General features: G+C 43.0%; 1 protein-coding gene and 1 long non-coding RNA gene across 2 annotated transcripts in view; one reads left to right on the top strand and one right to left on the bottom strand.

Moving 5' to 3' along the window:
• LOC308257607 overlaps nt 1-17582 on the bottom strand; it is a 266935-nt gene that overhangs the window by 237373 nt on the left and 11980 nt on the right. The gene's annotated exons all lie outside the window — the stretch shown is intronic.
• PDE3B (phosphodiesterase 3B) overlaps nt 1-17582 on the top strand; it is a gene marked incomplete at its 5' end in the record, with an annotated part of 159147 nt that overhangs the window by 138467 nt on the left and 3098 nt on the right. The window contains 3 exon segments of the mRNA XM_080687620.1: nt 7433-7636; nt 11352-11513; nt 16752-17001. Of these exon segments, the coding sequence (XP_080543746.1) occupies nt 7433-7636; nt 11352-11513; nt 16752-17001 (616 nt within the window).

A 17582-nucleotide genomic window follows, 5' to 3' on the forward strand; every position in this document is an offset into this window, starting at 1 on the left:
AACCACTCGAGACCCAGACGGCCCGACCCCCATTGGGCTAGATCCTGACCCGGCCAGCCTCACCCCCGTCAAGCCCTGCCAGGTGGAGGGCTCATCCTGTGGTCCCCCATCAAGCCACGCCAGGTGGGGGGCACAGCCATAGGTCCCCCAGCCCAGGCCGGGGCAGGGGACACGCCTTGAGGTCCCCATCAAGCCCCACCAGGCCCAGCCCCACGCAGCCTCAGATCCCTGCTGATTGCTCATTAAGGCTCATTATGGGAACTCGGCCTCCGCTGTGGGTGCAGCCATCTTGTGTTACAGAATCCCTGCCTCTGCTGTGGGCACAGCCATCTTGTTATGGCATGACAGTCAATTTGCATATTCCCTCTTTATTAGATAGGATGGATTCCAGATGGCACTGAAATAAAGTCTTTAAAATTCCAAGGGAATTCATTTCCTCATGGATTTGGAGGAATATTGGCTGTATACTGTGGGTGAGGCACTATTCTAGGAGTCATTGCACCTTTTTTTTCCTCTTTGGGATTTAGAAGAAGTAATAAGGTTAGCTTTAAATGCCTTTTTTATTGAGATATAACTGACATACAACATTGTATAAATTTAAGGTGTACAATGTGTTAATTTGATACATCTATCTATATATATAAAAGGCTGATATACAAAGTGTCCCTCGGGAGTTCAACCGAGAGTTTGATTGCTCGCTGTGGCATACGCTGACCACCATGGGGCAGTGCGGAATGAAGGCAGGCCCTGGCCAGCAGCCAGAAGGCCCTGATCAGCCCTGATTGCTGTCCAGGCCTAGGGACCCTACCCGTGCACAAATTTCGTGCACCGGGCCTCTAGTATAATATAATCACCACTGTAGCAATAACTAACACCTCTACCATGTCACATAATTTTTTATCTGGAGAATATTTTAGAACTAGACTTTTAGCAACTTTCAAGTACATAATACAATATTGCTAACTATAATCTAATACTGTGCATTATATCCCCAAATTTATGCATCCTATAACTGGAAATTTATATCCTTTAGCCAACATCTCCCCAATTTCCTCACGTCCTGCCTCTGGTAACCAGTCCTTGTACTTTCTGTTTCTGTGAGTTCAGCTTATTTAGATCCCACATATAAGGGATACCATAAACTATTTTTCTTTCTCTGACTTATCTCACTTGGCATAAAGGTCTCAAGATCCATTCATGTCATTTAATGGCAGGATTTCTTTCTTACAACCAGATAATATTTTATTGTCTAACATATACAAACATCTTCTTTATCCCTTTGACAATTGATGAGCCTTTAGATTATTTTCAGCCTTTATATTACAAAGTTTAAATCATATCATTGCTTACATAAAATCAAACAGTGTAAAAAAATAATCAAAAGCTGTTAATATTGATGCTTAAATCTAGACTGTAGCTAATTTTCACAAATAATACATAAAACTAATTAAACTCTTAGAATATGTACTTTAACCTAAAGATTATATTCTATTTTCATCTGGCTTTCTTTCCCATTACACAAGAAGCTCTATGAAAACAGGGATGAGTTTTTAGTTTTATCCCTAGCCTTTAGCACTGGCTGTGTAAGTTCTTTTCATAGTTACTATGCTTATTAAAATTGGTTGGGGGGGGGGGCAAAAAATCTTTTTTTATGTTCAAAGCACATAAAATATGCCTATAATACACAGACAAATACATTACTTCTGTAGTATTAAAATTTCATGGGAATGATTAGGAAAAATTATTTAAGAAGTCTTGTTAGTGGGGCAATAATGAAAAAACGGTCGGCTTACCAGTATACAAACCTTGATATTAAAATCTGACCAAGGTAATACAAAAAAGAAAAATCACAGAGGTCTCACTCAAACACATATGTAAAAACCTTAAATAAAAATTTTATCAAACCTAACCTAGTAATATTTAGAAAGGATAACCATGAACAAGTTGCACTTATCACAGACTGCAAGACAGGTTTAACAAAAATGAATCAATGAAATTCTAACCTTAACAGATTAAAGTTATAAATTATTTCACCTCAATGACAATAGAAAAAAAAAACATTTTATAAAACTCAACATTGATTCATAATAAAAACTCTTAGCAAAGTTGGAATAAAAGAGAAGTTTCTCAATGCAGTGAAGTGTGTCATTAAAAAAAACCCCACCTTAAGCAAAGTAGCATATGCTTAGTAGTGAATCTCTGAATATTTTCTCTATGATATCAATAATAAGACAAGTATGTCTACAATTCAAGATAATACTACAGATTCTAACCAGTATAATAAGGCAAGAAAAAGAAATAAAGAAACAAGGACTGAAAAAAGAAGAAACAAAACTTATTAATCTCAGATAATGATTGTGCAAGTTGAAAAAATTTTAAATCTTCAAATAAATTAGTAAAATGAGAAATTTTAGCAAGATTGCTAGGCGTAAGGTTCAATATACAAAAATAATTATACTTTTATTATTAGTTTGTTTATTTATTAATCCTCACCCAAGGATATGTTTTCCATTGATTTTTAGAGAGAGTGGAAGAAGGGAGGGGTGGGGGGGGGGAGAGAGGCAGAAAGAAACATCAGAGTGAAACAGATACATTGATTGGTTGCCTCCTGCAGGAGCACTGAATGCCCTGATTGGGGCCAGGGATCAAACTTGCAACCCAGGTACATGCCCTTGGTGCCCTGGCTGACACTCTAACCACTGAGAAACACTGGCCAGGGCAAATATAATTATACTTTTAAATACCAGCTGCTGATAATTAGAAAATGTTGTTTTAAAAGTTAGCCTTTTTATTAATAGCATCCAAAAATATGAAGTACCTAGAAATAAATCTAACAAAAATATGCAAGATTTTGTCAGGAAAATATAAAACTTAATTCATATACACTAAAAAATGAATTAGGAGATAGTCCATGGTCACAGATTGCATCAATATTTCAAGATAAATCAATTTAAGAGTAATTGTGTATTTAAAAATTCAGTGCCACCAACAATCAAAATCCCCGAAGGCAAGGATTCCTTAAACAGGAAAGAAAAACCCTGACCATAAAAGAAACTTATTGATGAATTGCACTACATTAAATTTAAGAACTTCCATAAACACATTATTAAGAATGTTAAAAATGCTAGACACAGAATGGGGAAAAAAAGTATATGCAACACAACCAACAAAAGATTTGAAACCAGCATATACAGAGAATTTGAAAAAAAAAAAAAAAAAAAAAAGGTATATGCATCACAGCCAACAAAAGAATCGAAAACAGAATATACCGAGAATTCCTAAAAATCAGTAAGAAAAAGACAACTAAATTATAAATTGGACAAAAAACTTGAACAAGCATGAACAAAATGGGAAATCCAAACAACCAATAACCATTCTAGCTTCATTAGTAACTAGGGAAATGCTAATTAAAACCAACACGAGAAAAACAACAATTTAAAAAAACTTTAAAAGTCTAACAATATGAAGTGCTGATATGTGGAACAAAGACACTCTCATAGACTATATATGACAATTTGACATTATCTGGTAAAGTTGAAGATCTATATACTGTACAATTCCTTAAATCTACTCCTATGCATATATCCTATACAAATGCATGTGCCAGGATACATATACAAGATTATTCATAGCAGTATAATATGATAGATTACCCTATATAATAAAAGGCTAATATACAAATAGACTGAATGGTGGAACAACTGAATAACTGGTCGCTATGACATGCACTGACCACCAGGGGGCACAAGCGGAACATGGTAGGCATGGGCAGCAGGCAGCAGACCGCAGAACATGGCGGGCATCGGCTGTGGCAGGATAGTGGAGCAGGTGAGCAGGCACGCCAGACCAGGCAGGGGGCTGGTCGCTGTCATCGGGGCAAGCCTCTGGTGGCTACTGAAAATTTTTTGCTCCCATGTGCCGCAATCCCACCCAGCGCTCACACCTGCTGCTGGCGCCGGCCCCGCTCACACCCTCTCCCAGTGCCCGGTGCTGGCCCCGATCGCTCAGTGCCGTCAGTGGGTGTGAATGGCGGCTGCCGGCCCCGATCGCCCCTCAAGGCTTCTCCACTCCCCCTTGCTCCTGAGGGGCAGTCGGGGCCGGCAGCTGCCTCTCTCACTTGCTGTTGGCACCAGAGCTGCTGCTCACACCCACTGCCAGCACTGGCCTCGCTTGCACCTGCAGTTGGCATCGGAGCCGCCGCTCGCTCCCACTGCCAGTGCCCTGCACCAGTCCCAATCTCTTGGCACCGTCAGTGGGTGCCAGTGGTGGCTGGCAGCCCCAATTACCTCTGAGGACTTCTCCACCTCCCCCTGCTCCTGATGGGAGATCGAAGCAGCAGTGGCCACTCTCACCCGTTGACAGCACTGGCCCTGCTCGCACCCGCTGACGCTGGCCCTAATGACTCCACGCCGTCAGCAGGTGCGAGCTTGGCTGGTGCTGTCAGCACGTGGGTACGGCAGCATTGTGAGTGGGGCTGCTGGCAGACAGGGCTGCAGCGGGAGGGCTTGGGAGGGGGCACAGAGGATGGGCCGACACCCGCCCCTGTGCCCACCACAGCCTTGCGGCCCACAGTTCCTTTCAAGGTGAACAAATTGGTGCACTGAAACCCTAGTACATTCATAATAGATATTAATTGAAAATAACCCAAATGAATATATGCAGCATGATGGATAGTAATGTGCCATATAACCACACAAAGGAGATAGCAATGAAAAGGTGTAATGGGTGAATGGAATCAAAAGGTACCAACTTCCAGTTATAAGTAAGTCCTAGGGATGTAATGTACAGCATGGCACCTATCCTAATATATAAAAACCCTGGGTCGTAATGACCAATAACAACCAAGGCTCGACCAACCGGAAGTCAGTCCTATAGGCAGCGCTGGATTGCCTTGGCAACCCAGCGCTGACTGCTTCCGCTGCAGGCGCGGTGCCCCAGCACTGACTGCTGAGGGGGCTGCGAATCAGGGCCAGAGAGAGGCCTGAAGAGAGAAGCAGGGATTGATTAGTTGTCTCTGTGGTAGCTTTTGATCAGCACTTGTCTCTCTCTTTCTCTCCCAGTCTGGCCAGCAGTTGCACCCCCATTTCTCTCTGGGCATCCACCAGGGCTGCTGATCAACCCCGCCTTTCTGATCAGGCCTCATTGATAGGCCCAGATACTCTGACTGGCATAGGAACCAACCAATCAGAACCAAATGTGGGTGCTATGAAGAACCAATGGCTGCCTAGGAGGCAGAACTTCTAACACTGACTGGCATAGAAACCGACCAATCAGAACCAAATCTGGGTGCTGTGGCGAGCCAATGGCTGCCTAGAAGGTGGAGCTTTTGACGCTGACTGGCATAGAAACTGACCAATCAGAACCAAATTGGCCAGCAGAGGAGGGAAGTTGGGGGAAACCAGGCTGGCAGGGGAGGGCAGTTAGGGGTGATCAGGCTGGAAGGCAGAGGCAGTCAGGGGCAATCAGGCAGGCAGGCAGGTGAGCAGTTAGGTGCCAGCGGTCCCAGATTGTGAGAGGGATGTCCCCAGTTGGAGACAGTGCAGGCTGGGCTGAGGGAACCCCCCCACCCCCCGCTCTGTGCAAGAATTTCATGCACCGGGCCTCTAGTCTATATATATAAAACCCTAATATGCAAATAGACCGAACGGCAGAACAACCGGTTACTATGACTTGCACTGCCCACACCAGGGGGCGTGCACAGAACATGGTGGGTGTCGGCTGCAGCGGGATGGTGGAGCAGGTGAGTGGGGGCGCCAGACCAAGGCAGGGTGCCGGTCGCTGTAATTGGGGCGAGCCTCTGGTGGTTAATGAAAATTCTTTGCTCCCACACACCGTGGTGCTGCCCAGTGCTCGCACCTGCTGCCGGTGCAGGTCCCACTCGCTCACGCTGCTGGCTTCCAGCGCTGTCCCTGATCACTTGGCGCCGTCAGCTGTTGCGAGCAGCAACTGCCAGCCCCAATCGTCCCTGAGGGCTTCTGCACCTCCCCCTGCTCCTGAAGAGTGATTGGGGTGGCAGCCACCACTCGCTCCCAATCACTCAATGCCGGCAACAATCACTCCATGCCGTCAGCAGGTGTGAGCAGGGCCGGCACCTTCAGCGTGTGGGGCACCTTCAGCGTGTGGGAGCAGCAGAGGCGGGAGCGGGGATGCAATGTGAGGGGCCGGGCAGGGGCATAGAGGATGGGCTGAGATCCGCCCTTGTGCCCACTGCAGCCTCACGGCCCACAGTTCCTTTCTAGGTGCACGAATTCGTGCACTGGGCCCCTAGTATTTAATAATATTATATTGCATATTTGAAAGTTCTAAGAATATTTTAAAAGTTCTCATCACAAGAAAAAAAATATCTATATATATGTGTGTGTGTGTGTGTGTGTGTGTGTGTGTGTGTATATATATATATATATATGGTGATGGATGTTTACTAAACTTATTCTGGTGATCATTTCTGAATATATACTAATATTGAATGTTTCACATCTGAAACTAATATAATGATGTATGTCAATTACACCTCAAAATTTTACAAAAAAGTAATTCCCAAAGTTGATTTCTTGTATATAATGTCTAAAAATAGGCATAACTAAACTACTGAATATATTATTTAGGGATGCATATCTTTGTGGGGAGGAAGAAAGTTGTGATAAGAAAGGTGTACAAAGAAAGTTTCCAAGGAGTCAGCAATGTTGTACTTTGGACAGTACCATTGGTTACATGGGCATTTTCTCTACAACTATTTGTTAAGCTGTACTATTCAAGTTTTAGCATTTTTTGCATACATGTAATACTCCACAATAAAATGTTTTGTTAAAATCTTTTTTTAAATTACTATGTTTAATGATTTTAAAAATTGCTTAATTTTTAGAGGTGGAGAAAAAGTGAATAATGCCATAACACTTAAGCCAAAGGATTTGTGCTCTTACCTGTTTCATACTTCTTATTCCCAGGCACTGTGACAAGTTGGAAGTGTAGGATGTGTCCTTCTCAGACATTGGGCCTGCCTCAGCCTAGACTGTACTCCTGCTTCTTTTCTGTTGCCACCACCCTTGATTCCATGCTAGCTGAAGAAATGTATCCCAAGCCTGTTCTATATCCCTAAGGGCTAAGCTTTAGCTGAAAAGGTTTACTGGTTTCATGTAGTAGACCTTAAACACCAACTTTCCATCTCTAGGAAGGCAGCATGGTATTTGCAAAGAAGATGAATTTGGAAAACCAGTTCCCTTTCACTGACAAGCTGTGCATGCAGGAAAGGTGTACCTTACCTTACACTTCGGTCCACTCATTTACAAAAGTATCACAACTCTTCACAAAATTAAAATACTAATGGCATAGAGCTGTTACTCACTGTATTTTTCCAATCTGACCCTAACTCTGTTTATTATTAAAAGTTTAATATCTTTAAGATGCCTACCTCATTTTTCTTATTCCTTTTTAGGCAGTTTTATACAACGATAGATCTGTTCTGGAGAATCATCATGCTGCATCAGCTTGGAGCCTGTATCTTTCTAGCCCAGAATACAACTTCCTTCTTAATCTTGATCATGTGGAATTCAAGCGCTTTCGTTTTTTAGTCATTGAAGCAATCCTTGCCACAGACCTTAAGAAGCATTTTGATTTCCTTGCTGAATTCAATGCCAAGGTTTGTTATGTAATTTAAGCCTAGTATCAAAAATGGAAACCATTGTTATCAGTGTTACTAAATAAAAGTATCCTATACTAGAGGCCCGGTGCACGAAATTCATGTATGGGAAGGGGGTTATTCCTCAGCTCAGCTTGCACCCTCTTGCAATCTGGGACCACTGGCTCCTAACCGCTTGCTGGCCTGCCTGCCTGATCGCCCCTAACCTCTCTAAATGCCTGCCTGATTGCCCCTAACTGCTCTCCCCTGCCAGCCTGATCCCCCTAACTGCTCTCCCCTGCCAGCCTGATCCCCCTAATTGCTATCCCCTGACAGTCTGATCGCCTGTAACTGCCTCTGCCTCGGCACCACCACCGTTGCTTTGTCCGGAAAGACGTCAGGAAGGTCGCCCAGAAGATATCCAGTCTAATTAGTATCCTAGCTAATAAAGAGGGAATATGCTAATTGACCCTCACACTGTCTCAAAGATGGCAGCGCCCACAGCCAATAAGGAGGGAATATGATAATTGACTGCCATGCCCTCAAAGATGGCGGTGCCCACAGCCACAAGATGGTGGCACCCAGTCCCTTCAGCCCCCCAGTAGCCCAGGGCCAGCCCGAGGTGCAGGCAAGCCTCGGATGGTGGCTGCTCAGCTGCCCAAGGCCACCTGAAGCTCAGGTAACCAGGGCTGGCCGAGGCTTGCACTGCTGGCAGTGGCAGCAGCAGAGGTGTGATGGGGCGTTGCCTTCCCCTGATCGCTGGTTCGCCTCCTGCCCCTGAGGGCTCCCAGACTGTGAGAGGGGGCAGGCTGGGCTGAGGGACCCCCCCGCTCCAGTGCATGAATTTTCATGTATTGGGCCTCTAGTAGATATGAAAAGGGTAATATGCAAATAGACTGAACGGTAGAACAACCGAACCACCAATCAAAGCGTAATATGCTACTGATATGCTAAGGCTGCTCAACCACTCGCTATGACGTGCACTGACCACCAGGGGACAGTCAATTGGTTGACCAGTCACTATGACATGCACTGACCACCTGATCAGTTGCTATGACTTGCATTGACCACCAGGGGGCAGATGCTCCGACCCGTAGGTTAGCTTGCTGCTGGGGTCTGGCAGATTGGGACATAGCGAGATGGTCCCTCCCTGGCCTGATCATGCACCAGTAGTGTCCCTCAGCCTGGCATGTGCCCTCTCGCAATCCGGGACCCCTCGGGGGATGTTGGAGAGCTGGTTTTGATCCGATCCCACAGACCACTCCCCTTGGGAAGGCGCCAGACGCAGGGCTCATGGCTGGTGAGCACTGCTGTGGCAGTGCCAGCCTCTCCTGATCGGGACTAATAGGGCCCAAGCCCACAGCAGGCACAGTGAGGCCAGAATGAGTAGGAGCGGCAGGTAGGAGCTGCAGGCAGCGTTGGACTGCAGGTTTTGGCCCGATCCCATCCCTGCAGGCCACCTATAGGGATCCCACCCATGCACAAGTTTGTGCACCAGGCCTGTAGTTATTTAATATTAAGTTAGAATTAATACTGTTCACGAAGTCATGATAAATATCTAATGTAAGATACTACATATTCCAATATTTTAAAACAGGTTTTATTATTGTAACACATTCTAAAATACTATTGCTTGCTACATTTCTTCTCCGACACAGACTTGTAACTTTCACACAGTGACAAATCAATTATGTTCAAAGTTTTTAGGGGCAGATTTGAGAAAGTTGTGCACTGTGCCAAGGAAGGCCTTTTATGAAATTAAAGATGTATTTCAAGGAAGCCCATTATGTCTACTGCACCACACCTATTACACCTTCTTTATATTCGTGCTTGGCTGGTGTGGGAGAGAAGTACTCTCCACTCTTCCACTTGAGAATATGCACTCACTGTGCTAAAGAATAAGGAATGAAAAAAAAAAAAAAAAAAAGAATAAGGAATGAACAGGTAGGAGTCCCTGTCTTACTGGGATAGTGGTACTCATCAGCGTGTTCTATGCCTCAGACATTTGGGGTGAAAAAGTGTTGAAAACCACTGCTTTTGATTCCTGAAGGAAGTATGCCCCTCCTTTTGCTGGCAGGAATCTATTGTTTTCTTCTCATTTTAAAAAATCTTCACCTAAGGATATGCTTATTGATTTTAAAGAGAGAGAGACAGATAGACATCATGGGTTGCCTCCTGTATGCACTCCCCTCCCCATTGACCTGGGATAGAATCCAAAACCCAGGTATGTGCCATGACTGGGGATTGAACCCACAACTTTACTGGGTAAGGGATGATGATCCAACCAACTGTACCACAATGGCCAGGGCTGGAATCTGTTGTTTTTGGTTTTTTTTATGAGTTTCTGACATAAAGGAAGGTGTCCTTTCATGGTAGAGGAACTGGTAACAAAGAAGTACTAGATTTAACCTCCTGGACAAGACTATCCTCTAAGACTCCAGGAGATTCAACAATTTTTTCAGTATCACACAACAAATTAGCACGTCATTCTGAGTCAGGATTTTAAACCATAGAGCTCAGCTTCTAAGACTTGTGTTCTTTAAACCATATTACATTTGTCTTTCACAGCTAGAGCCAACTTCTCCTTAGATCCTTAAGTATTTTCTTTTTTTGTGGTACAAAGTTACAATTCTACATGATTTATTGATGTTTTGCATGTTTTATATATATACTAGAGGCCCAGTGCACGAAATTCGTGCACAGGGGAGGGTGTGTCCCTTAGCGTAGCCTGCACCCTCTCCAATCTGGGACCCCTTGAAGGATGTCCGACTATCAGGATTGGGCCTAAACGGGCAGTTGGATATCCCTCTCACAATCAAGGATTGCTGGCTCCCAACCGCTTGCTTGCCTGCCTGCCTGCCTGATTGCCCCTACCCACTTCTGCCTGCCAGCCTGATCACCCCCTAACCACTCCTCTGCCAGCCTGATCGAAGCCTAACTGCTCCCCAGTTGGCCTGATTGCCCCTAACTGCCCTCCCATGCAGGCCTGGTTCCCCCAACTGCCCTCCCCTGCAGGCCTGGGTACCCCCCAACTGCCCTCCCCTGCAAGCCTGGGAACCCCCCAACTGCCCTCCCCTGCTGGCCTGATCGCCCACAACTACCCTCCCCTGCAGGCCATCTTGTGGCGGCCATCTTGTGTCCACATGGGGGCAGACATCTTGTGTGTTGGAGTGATGGTCAATTTGCATATTACTCTTTCATTAGATAGGATATGTATATATATATACACAAATTATAATCCTCTGTGGTAATCATAAATATGGAAACCCATGGTTTGTTATGCTTTTATAGCAGGGGTCCTCAAACTTTTTAAACAGGGAGCCAGTTCACTGTCCCTCAGACCGTTGGAGGGCCGGACTATATTTAAAAAAAAAAACTATGAACAAATTCCTATGCGCACTGTGGGCCCGGGACGAGTCAGCTGCTAAGCAGGACAGGCAGTGGCACCTGGCGGGCCGGATAAATGTCCTCGGCAGGCCGCATGTGGCCTGCGGGCCGTAGTTTGAGGACCCCTGTTTTATAGTCTCTGCTTCTATTGAAACAAAATTATAATAACATTTCAAATTCAAGGGAAACTTAACCATAGAGGTCCATATTATGGCACAAATAGATTAAAAGAAGCATTTATTGAAATTCCTGCCTGTCTTTGGGATAGGAAAATTTTAAGGTAATTTGGTAGAAACAACAAAACTCCTGTGCCCTCAGAACCTAAAATAATTCTGTTTTTCCAAAACAGGCCAATGATGTAAATAGTAATGGTATAGAATGGAGTAATGAAAATGACCGCCTCTTAGTATGCCAGGTGTGCATCAAACTGGCAGATATCAATGGCCCAGCAAAGGTTCGGGACCTGCATTTGAAATGGACAGAAGGCATTGTCAATGAATTTTATGAGCAGGTGAGTTGAAACATGAGATTGGTGGGATTTTTAATAGCTGCCATCTGAAGACTCTCCCCTTTGGGATTTGGAAAGTTACATTCAGTGTTTGAAATCTGAATTACTTTGACTAAGAATGGTTAGAAATAGTTTCATTTGCTCTGGTCTTAGTATATTGTGTACTCTTTTTGCCTTTGCTGCTGATATTTTTTTTTAAAAAAAAAGTTTATGGCCTATCTAAAGTGGTTTGAATGTACTTCAGTGTAGAGGTAAGGACAGGCTACATTATGATTCCAAGGTCCCTTTCAACCCTGAGAACCGATATAGCCAATGATAATTTATTTCCAAATGAAGTTGTTTTTAATTGATTCAGATTATACTTAGGTTATATTTAAAGACTATTAACCATCTTCAACTCTGCTATAAGAAGATTGCCTTTGAAACATCAACTGGGTAAAAGTCCTGGTAGAGGATAAGAAATTAGCTAGAAATGGGGACAAAGTAGATCTTAATGGTTTTCAAGGATCCAAAGATATAAACATGGTCTTTTCTCATGTGTTTTAAACTCTTGTCTTTAAAACTAATCCTACCGCTTTGCAGAACCTTTACCATTTTTTTGAGGTCCAATTTTGAGGCTCTCTGCAATGTAAGAGTATACTGATTTTCCCACAAGCCTAACATTTCATTATCTCCAAACATCAAACACATCTTGACTTTGGAATTACATTCCTTGGGAATCCTTATTGACCCTAATAACCAGAAAAAAAGAAGATATCTACCATGTGAGGCCTCTGTGAAGCTTTCTTACGATGGGTTGCAACTCTAGCAGGAGTGATGAAGTGGATTCTATAAAGCATGCACAGTTACCTGTTGTACTTGTCACACCCAGATTGTATCACATGACCAATAAATGTGCAGTGTCTTTCAGCCACCTTAGCTAAAAGTCCCAACACAATAACGTATACGCTACTGTTCATAAGTTAAAATATTCTATATTATGTAATCACGGAATTAATATTTTACTATTCTGATACACAAACTAAATTATTTGTACTTTTGGGTAATATATGGTAATAAATATTTGCCTAATCTGTAGTAATCAGTTTGCATAGTCCCATATTCATTCTTAAAGGTAACAGAAGCCCATTTCAGGTTTTCATTTATGTTCACAAAAGAATTTAATACTAAGGAAAATGCCATCTGTACAGAGGTAATTAAAAAGTATTGGTATATGCCACATTGAGAAAACTCACGAATTTCATTGAAAGAACATTTAAAAAGTTCATTTCAACCCCATTTACAATATAATTATTTTTAAAGTATATAGAATTAATTTTTATTAAACAAACTTAAAGCGATGCCTGAGTTTGAGTCCTGGTTCCTTTTCCTTGCCAGCAATGTGACCTTAACCTCTCTGCCTCGGTTTCCCCATTTATAAAACAGGAATGTTGATGGCACCTACCACATAATTTATTTAATCCTCACAACAACCTTAATATTTAAAGTCTTAGAAAAGTTCCTGACAGATAAGTGCTCCATAAATGTTAGCAATTATAATTCCTGATCTTTTACTAAAAATCACATATTTCAGACAGTATCACTTAATTTTTCTAAGTTTCATTATTCATATATCAAAGGAGAAAAATGACACCCTACCATAAAATTGTTATGAAGGTTAATGTACTAATCTATTTGAAAGTTCTAGTTAACCCTCATCAAAACTATTATATTTCCTCTCATTCTAGCTATGCTACTAAACATCTTAGAGATATGGAGGCAAGTTCCAACTTTACCCATCTTTTTATCGTTGTAATTACACTAACTTTATATTCCTATACCTAAGTGCTATGAACTTAGAAAAGCCAAACTTCTACCAAAACAAACAAACAAACAAAAACACACACACACACAAGGATTAAACCTATGAAATTGTAGAATCCTGTAGGCAACCTCAACTGGTTTAAAAACAAACAAACATTCTTTTCTTAGTCATAGAAGATTTAAATCACAGGACAGTTCATCACTGCGACAGTTTCATAAGGACATATGACTCATCTTGCCTGCAGCACTTGTGCATTATGGAGAGTATTCATTCCCCACCAGATCAGACACTGGGAACCAAACTGTTCACAGTACCATTTGGAGAATGCTCAGCATTGTGCTGAACACTTAATATATTAATTTGCTTTTCATCCTCATAGCAACCCTGTAAAATAGATTCTTAAAATTTTACACATGAATTGAACATAGAGCTTGTCCAACACCCTCTAGGTAATAGGTGGCAAAAGCAGGTTTTAAAGCTACATATGTCTGATCTTACAGTACTGTGTTCTCCAGAACCCTAGAGGGCACAGTGAAGAGGGTATCTCAGGGCAAGCAATTGGGGCTGAGCCCAGAATCCTCACCTCAACCACAGTAGCTCTACTTCTTTCTGTTTTACATATTAGGCTTTTTTTTTTTTTACAGTGATGGGAGGGTTCTGCTATTACAAAAGGGGAGGGGTATTGAAAAGCATTTGCAAAACTCACTCTGTACCTTTACAGTACTGCTACAACAAGTGTTTCCATTTACAGTCTCCACCTAGGAAACAGAGAATCTGTATTTGACACTAAGGAATTTTGCAGGTTGTTAGTAAATTTGCTAATACTTATTTTTTTTTCTTTTTAAATAAATCTTTATTGTTCAGATTATTACAATTGTTCCTCTTTTTCCCCCGATAGCTCCCCTCCACCCAGTTTCCACCCCACCCTCTGCCCTTACCCACCCACCCCCCTGTCCTCATCCATAGGTATACGATTTTTGTCCAGTCTCTTCCTGCACCACCACACCCCTTCCCCCCCCACCCGAGAATTGTCAGTCCACTCCCTTTCTATGCCCCTGATTCTATTATATTCACCAGTTTATTCTGTTCATCAGATTTTTTTATTCACTTGATTTTTAGATTCACTTGTTGATAGATATGTATTTGTTGTTCATAATTTTTATCTTTACCTTTTCTTCTTCTTCATCTTAAAGAATACCTTTCAGCATTTCATATAATACTGGTTTGGTGGTGATGAATTCCTTTAGCTTTTTCTTATCTGTGAAGCTCTTTATCTGCCCTTCAATTCTGAATGATAGCTTTGCTGGGTAGAGTAATCTTGGTGGTAGGTTCCTGCCATTCATCACTTTGAATATTTCTTGCCACTCCCGTCTGGCCTGTATGGTTTGTGTTGAGAAGTCAGCTGATAATCGTATGGGTACTCCCTTGTAGGTAATTAACTGTTTTTCTCTTGCTGCATTGAATATTCTCTCTTTGTCTTTTGCTCTTGGCATTTTAATTATGATGTGTCTTGGTGTGGTCCTCTTTGGATTCCTTTTGTTTGGGGTTCTCTGTGCTTCCTGGACTTGTAAGTCTATTTCTTTCACCAGGTGGGGGAAGTATTCTGTCATTATTTCTTCAAGTAGGTTTTCAGTATCTTGTTCTCTCTCTTCTTCTGGCACCCCCATAATTCTGCTGTTGGTATGCTTGAAGTTGTCTTAGAGGCTCCTTACACTATCTTCATATTTTTGGATTCTTTTTGCTTTTTGCTTTTCCGGTTGGGTGTTTTTTGCTTCTTTGTATTTCAAATCTTTGACTTGATTCTTGGGATCCTCCAGTCTGCTGTTGGATCTCTATATATTATTCTTTCTTTCAGTCAGTGTATGCTTAATTTCTAGTTGGTCCTTTTTCATATCTTCGAGGGTCTCACTAAATTTATTGGCCGTTTCTAGAAGATTCTTGAAAAACCTTATAACCATGTTTTGAACTCTATATCCAGTCCTTCGCTTTCCTCCATTTCTGTCATTTCTGACCTGTTTGTCTCCGCATTTTGGCTGCTTCCCTGTGTTGATAGAGTGGCTTTGTGTGCAAGGTGTCCTATAGGGCCCAGTGGCTCAGCCTCCCCAGTTACCTGAGGTGGACACTCTTGGTGCACCCCTTTGTGGGCTGTGTGCAGTCTTGTTGTAGTTAAACCTTGATTGTTGTTGGTATCACTGGGAGGAACTGACCTCCAGGCCAGTTGGCTGTGAGGATCAGCTGTGTCTACAATGGGAGAACTTCTGTGCTGGAGACTTCCTTATGGGGCAAGACTTGCTTCAGTGGGGCTTTGGTGCTCACTGAGTCTGCCCCCTGAGTGTGTCCCTTACGGACCGAGTGTTGTAATCTGGATGGTCCCACTCTGACCACCGGGAGATCCAAGGAGGTGCAAATTTAGCCTCTGCCTGAGGCCACCCAGCAGGAGCTACAGAGAGATCTGCAGATTCCTCTTCTTTGTTTGGGGATTGGAGGTGCCCAGATGAGGCCCAGCTGTGAAGCAATGCAAGCTGCTATGGGGCCTTGGGCCTTCTTTTGGCGGCTCTGGGTCTCTCTGACCCAGCTGCAGTTTGTTAGGTAATTTTAGGTTGCAAAGGGCCAGGCCATTCATATGCAAAAGCCTCTGCACACAGCTTGGGTGGGCGGGATCTCAGGGTGGAGCAAACAGCAATGGCTTCCTGTCAGCCCTCCCCTAAGAGGCACCCCCGGTCTCAGTGTCCCTGGTAATCGGTAATCGCTGCAAGCACCTCTGAGAGAAAGCCGCCCTCGAGTTCCACCCAAAGCCAGACAGTCCAGTTTCTCCCCATATGAGTCTGGGTCCCCAGAGTCTCGCCTGGATCTGGAGTTCAGAGCAGTCAGGAGCTAGTGTGTCCCTCCCAACTGAAAAAGACAGCATCCTCAGTTGCCAGCCCTTTCCACATGTGTGCCTCTGTACTTCTGCACTTTACTTCCACACCTCCTCTGAGTCTCAGTGTGCTTTTCTCTTTCCTTCTAGTTGTAGAATTTCCACTCAGCCAGCCATCTTGTGGTTCTGGATGATGTTCTTTTTGTCTTTTAGTTGTAGTTTTGAAGTGGTTGTGCGAGGCAGCAATTTCAGGTGTTTACCTATGCCGCCATCTTGGTTTCTCTGCTAATACTTATTTTAAAAAGACGTATTTTTTTCTTGTTAACTGGGTATCAACCATATGAGTTGACTGTTAGAGTGTGAGAATAAAGTTTTGTTTAAGATTTCTCAAATATTAGAGAAATACTTAGAGTTGAAATGATAGAGTAATGATTAGATTCATTGGCACTTTTTGTAAAAATCATTTTTATATAGACTGCTTATTTAAAAAACAAACAACACCTCAAGATAATTTAACAGCAAAGCTTAGTAGTTGTTCTCTCAACAGTTAAAAATGTACTTTTCTTTTTAAAATGATCAGGGAGATGAAGAAGCAAATCTTGGTTTGCCCATCAGTCCCTTCATGGATCGTTCTTCTCCTCAACTAGCCAAGCTCCAAGAGTCCTTCATCACCCACATCGTGGGTCCCCTGTGTAACTCCTACGATGCTGCTGGTTTGCTCCCGGGCCAGTGGATAGAAGCAGAAGAGGATGATGATACTGAAAGTTCTGATGAGGATGGTGAAGAATTAGATACAGATGATGAAGAAATAGAAGACAATCTAAATCTTAGTAAGAACATAGGGATACTATTTACTCAATGTTCTTAACTGAAATATCCATTTAATTTGGATTTAGATCTTTGTTTTAAAGATTCAGTAGTCTTATCCTGAATAACTATGATGTAAGTGTTCAGGTTGTGAGTTCCTACTGTGGGCTGGGTACCCATTGCTAATGCTGTCACATGACATGCACTCTTTGCTGTCACACGACAAGCACTCTTAGCTAAACTAGCATCTCTTGAGGTTTTGTCCTCTAGCCAGTGCTCCTCAGCAGGCTGTACCTGTGCATGCATGACAGGACTGTCACCATACCTGGACAGATGGGAGGAGGTGGGTGGGTCCTACTGGCTAGTCCTCTACCGCATCCCACCCTTCCTGGTCTGTTATTCTGCCCTTCATATAGACTTTAGAAATGGATCAAAACAGTTGGGAAAACTGCCCTGGCCAGTTTAGCTCAGTGGATAGAGCATCAGCCTCCAGACTGAAGGGTCCCAGATTCGATTCTGGTCAAGGGCACATGCCCGAAAGGGGGTCTGCAGGGGGCAGCCGATCAATGATTCTCTCTCATCATGGACATTTCTCTCTCTCCTC

This window comes from Plecotus auritus (genome assembly GCF_963455305.1).
Source record: "Plecotus auritus genome assembly, chromosome: 9".
Taxonomy (NCBI): Eukaryota; Metazoa; Chordata; class Mammalia; order Chiroptera; family Vespertilionidae; genus Plecotus; species Plecotus auritus.